Source organism: Lactuca sativa, chromosome 4 (assembly GCF_002870075.4).
Source record: "Lactuca sativa cultivar Salinas chromosome 4, Lsat_Salinas_v11, whole genome shotgun sequence".
Lineage (NCBI taxonomy): Eukaryota > Viridiplantae > Streptophyta > Magnoliopsida > Asterales > Asteraceae > Lactuca > Lactuca sativa.
Genome location: NC_056626.2, coordinates 190,378,556 through 190,383,414, shown reverse-complemented (window position 1 = coordinate 190,383,414; position 4,859 = coordinate 190,378,556). Strand labels below are relative to the sequence as shown.

The following is a 4,859-nucleotide window of genomic DNA, read 5'->3' as shown; positions in this document are numbered from 1 at the left end:
AATAAAATAAATGACAAGTGGAAAATAAATATATATATCTCAAAATTATAATAAAATGACATGTGACCAATTGAATGAAAGAACGACATGTGGCAAAATGAATGAGAGATAGATACGTGACAAAATAAAGGAAAAAATGATATGTAACAAAATATTGTTATGTATTAGGATAGATAAAAAGTAAAAGAAACCACAAATCGACCTCAGCCATATGTGATTTGGAAAAAAAAAAATTATACATACACATTATTTTCGGACCATGGGCTGAAACTAGGCTTAAATCACAGTCCATTAACCACAAATCGCAACTAACTTATATGAGATCGTAGGTGAGACTAGGTATATGTGACTATTTAAAAAAAAAAAAAAAAAAAAAAAAAAAAAGTAGGATTTTGGCTTTGAAAAGGCATTAGAAAATTAGTTAAATTTGTAACTTTCTCATTTTTTATGGCCGGTTAGATTTATAAAAATTTAATTATCACATAACTTCCATGGCTTATGGATAAGAAAATTATTTTATAACTTACGTATCGAATAACTAATTGTTTCATGACCACATGACTATGTTTTCTCATATGAAAGTTTAAAGCATGATATAAAGCACACTAGATGTAAACTTTGGACGTTGGTTAATCAAAATCAAAACTATCAATATTTAAACAAAGGAAATGACATCAACCAATTTAGAGTCAATGTACCGGTTTGAGTATTTTGCATTTGGTACCGGTTTGAAACACCGGTCTAGAAACCAGTTTGCAAACCTATAAAAACCCGATTTTTATATAGTAAAAAACTATTGGTTTCATCAATTATTTCTTCAATTTGTTAATTATACAAGATTTTAGAGGTTTCCTAAGACCGAGTTTAACCCTTTGTACTATCAGAGATGCCAAGAAATTATTTTCGAATCAAACCGATCCAAAAGCTATATCCACCCAAAAATGAGTAATTGGATTTGTCTATTAGAGATCTTGGGTTAAATCATTTAGGCCCAAATGTATGATCCGGTTAATGAAAATGCGACGATGCCAGAATGGAATTGCTAATCAATCAATGGTGATGAAGGTAATGCGACGGCTGTCGCAACGTCTCCCATCGAAGCCACTCACCGGTGAATGCTTGAGGCTCGGCAGAACCACATCGTTTCTCCACATTAGAACCCTAATTGTCCAATCCCAAAATAAACCCATTTCAAACCCTGGATTTCCTTCCTCCAACCCCGCCTTTAACGCCAACTTCATCACGGCTAGTAGAGGTTTCAGCTCTCCTTCCACTGTTATAAATCCATCAAGTTGGTTAGGCGGGTTGGTGAAGAAGAAGAAGGTTATAGATTTGCCCTGTATCGTGAAAGCCGGTGACCCGGCTCTTCACCAACCCGCTCGAGAAGTCTCGCTTGAAGAAATCGGGTCGGATCGTATCCAGAAGATTATTGATGATATGGTGCAGGTCATGAGAAGACGACCTGGGGTTGGCCTTGCTGCTCCCCAAATTGGTATTCCTTTAAAAGTCAGTTTTTTTAATCGAAATTCCAGTTTTCCAATGATCATTTTATAGAATTTCCATTCCTATTTGGCTTTTGAATTCATATTTTAAGCAAAATTAATGCCAATTTACACCTTTATCTTTCTTCTGTAACCAAAAATTGATTCATGATCAGATTATTGTGTTAGAGGATCTTAAAGAATACATCGCTCATGCACCAGAGGAAGAGAACAAGGCACAAGACAGACGTCCTTTTGATCTTTTGGTATCCCAATTCACCAACAAATTTGAGTATTCCAAAATCTTACCTTATGAATCCAAATTTTTCTAACTGTATTCTTGAAAAATTAGGTTATTTTAAACCCAATACTTAGAAAGAAGAGCAACAAATCTGCATTCTTTTACGAAGGCTGCTTAAGGTAAGTTGGATTTGAGTAATTGAACAATGAAACACATAGGAAATGGTGATGATTCTTTGTTGATGGCATGATTTTTGCAGTGTTGATGGATATAGAGCAATGGTGGAAAGGTTTGTAGAGGTGGAGGTAAGGGGTTTAGGTCGAGATGGGAAGCCCATGAAGGTGGATGCATGTGGATGGAAGGCTCGTATTTTACAACATGAATGTGATCATTTAGAGGGAACTTTGTATGTCGACAAAATGGTGAAAAGAACATTTAGGACCATTGAGAACTTGGACTTGCCTCTTGCTAATGGATGCCCTAAATTGGGTGTTCGATAGCATTTTGTGGTTGTGGTTTCAAGATGTTGTAGTAGATTTATGCTCTTTCAAATGAGACTTTTGAATATACTTGCATTGTAGGAGTTTTAATCTGATGTGGATTTGGCTCTTTATGTGGGTTGTATCTTATTTATATCTAACATGATAGCCTTGTGGGGAAAAGAGTAACTTTGAAATATCGGTTGTGTTTTTTTTTTATTTATTTATTTATTTATCGATTTAGGTTGTAAAATGTAACATATTGCTTTATAATTTAATTTTAATTTTATAAGCGGGTTGTATGAAAAGATGTTTTTGTGATGTTTGATGTGTAGACAAGCAAGTTTGTCGCCAAAATAATGCTTTTAACCAAAAGAGTGTTAGGAATTTTTAGAGTCTAGTGATTGTTGATCATTTTTGGCACGTTTGAACTTGAAAAAAACATAAATATGTAGCATCGAAAAATTTAAAGGTGTTGGGTAAACGAATTAAAAAACAAGAAGGATGTATGATCAATATCTATTCATGTAGACGGTGGTAGAGAACTTAAGAATGTAATGCAATTAGTAGCTTTTGTGACAAGTAATAAATAACTCGCAACATTTTATTTCGAACTCCTCAATCTAATGGAACCATTAAGAGGGAACAAATCGAGCTTACAAGAGATTAGATGTATGTTGTTAACATTCAGGAGAGGTTTTTAGAACACCGAAGTAGTACTTGGACAGTCGTTTTGGAATAGGTTTTTTCCTTTTTATTTTATTTATTTTTTATTTTTTTGTGTGTATGTGTATAAAATATGTTTTGGTTCTTTTTGTATAAGTTTTGTTTCTGTAAAATCTAAAATGCAAATGTAATCTGAAAAATCAAACAAAAAAACTAATAAATACATAAACTTAAATGATTTGTTTAAAGTAATATTATAATGTTCAAATGGTCTCTATCCTTGTACTCCAAAAAAAACTCCGTCGGTCGTTTACGATATAACATTGCCCATGGCCAGCTTTTAGCCTCTATAAAATATGATTTCTCGGCGATCAACATCTTCAGGAACCAACATAAAAATACCCCACAATCCTATTTACTCTCAATTTGTTGTGGTACGTCTAGGGCATTTTCGAAGGTCATGTTGAAACTCTCAAGTAGGATGGCATCGGTTGGTTCAGTACCCCAGCAGTTGATACTCACTAGCAGTCTGTGGATATGGTCTCACATACCTATAAACCATTCATCTACTTCTGGAAAATATATGCTCTTCCAACGACTATCATATATAGTCATTTTAGATGTTTTCAAATCCAAAGCACCTAAAAACCAGTGAACAAATGGTATATTGATTAGGATGTAGAGCTACACGAAAGGTTGAAATTAGTTAATAATAAAATAACATTATACTATAAATTACTATTAGAAGCATAGTACGTAACGAGCACATAATTATATAACTTACTGTAATATCCCGTTTAAAATAGAATAATTAAATAATAAATCTGGAACCCGAGAAGTGATTATTATTATTATTATTTTATATTGTTATAGTCCAAAATCAAATAATAATTATCGGGATGTTAATTTCGGGGGGTTAAGGTGTTATTTCAGGACTTATTTTGAAATGTTTTCGTAAAGGAGGGGCTATTTGGTATCTGTAACGTCCCAAAAATCACGACTGAAAATTTTCTTTAAACATTACTAAAACCATATTTATAAAAGTCATGTCATAATTCATAACATAAATTCAAAGTATTAATTCAAAACATATTCTCATTATCAGAGTAAAACATCCCAGGCTGTCTAATTAATGGTGTATGCCATGCGATCACCCCGAGCTCTTCCCTCCACTACCAGAAGTACCTGAAACCAAAACTGAAAACCGTAAGCATGAAGCTTAGTGAGTTCCCCAACCTACCACATACCCTCTACAAACACATATAGCACATACTGGGTCACGCCCGTTATTTCGGGCCTCGCCCGCTACAACGGCCCCACCGCTCCAGGCCCTGCCTGGCCTCGAGCCCCACTCCGATACAAATCTATTTCTTTTAGGCCCCGCCAGTCTCTGGCCCCCGCCCGCTAATCACATAATAAAAAATAGCATATAACACATAGCTAAACATACCCTACTGTATTCCTGTCCTAAGGCGTCGCATGTCTTGGACCGCGTCCCTATCATGTTACTAGTGAGTCATGGAACCCCGTCCAAGCTCCTACTATAAGTGAGATACGGGCCCCCACCCACACTTACTCCATACCTAACTCAGGCCTCGCCCTGAATCTGTTACTAATGAGATATATAACACCATCCATACTCTGCTATTGGTAAGATACGGGACCTCGCCCACACTCACCTCCCTACCAGGCACATACATGCATCACACAGACAACAAGTATTCTCTATCATGCAAACCACTCCTTGGGCACCCACCCGATATTGGACCTTGGTCCTGAATATCATAATAGCAAACAGTGCCTAGGGTTAACCCCCGGGTCTTCCTACTCATAACTACATGGGTCGGCATTATGGTCGTGGACCCATTCACACAAAGGGAAACTCACCTGCACTGCTGAACTTAGTTGGTAACCCTCTGGCTGCTGCCCGACAATTCTCTAAACCGTTGCTCCACTAACTCCCCTAGCTACCAATATCAATATATAACACTT

General features: G+C 36.0%; 1 protein-coding gene across 1 annotated transcript; it reads left to right on the top strand.

Moving 5' to 3' along the window:
* The first annotated feature begins 881 nt into the window (after nt 1–881).
* Nucleotides 882–2,384, top strand: LOC111908885 (peptide deformylase 1A, chloroplastic). Its single transcript, XM_023904684.3, has 4 exons — nt 882–1,506; nt 1,658–1,747; nt 1,834–1,901; nt 1,982–2,384. Exons 1-4 carry the CDS (start codon nt 1,000–1,002, stop codon nt 2,220–2,222), a joined length of 906 nt encoding a protein of 301 aa, XP_023760452.1. The 5' UTR covers nt 882–999; the 3' UTR covers nt 2,223–2,384.
* Nucleotides 2,385–4,859: the final 2,475 nt, after the last annotated feature.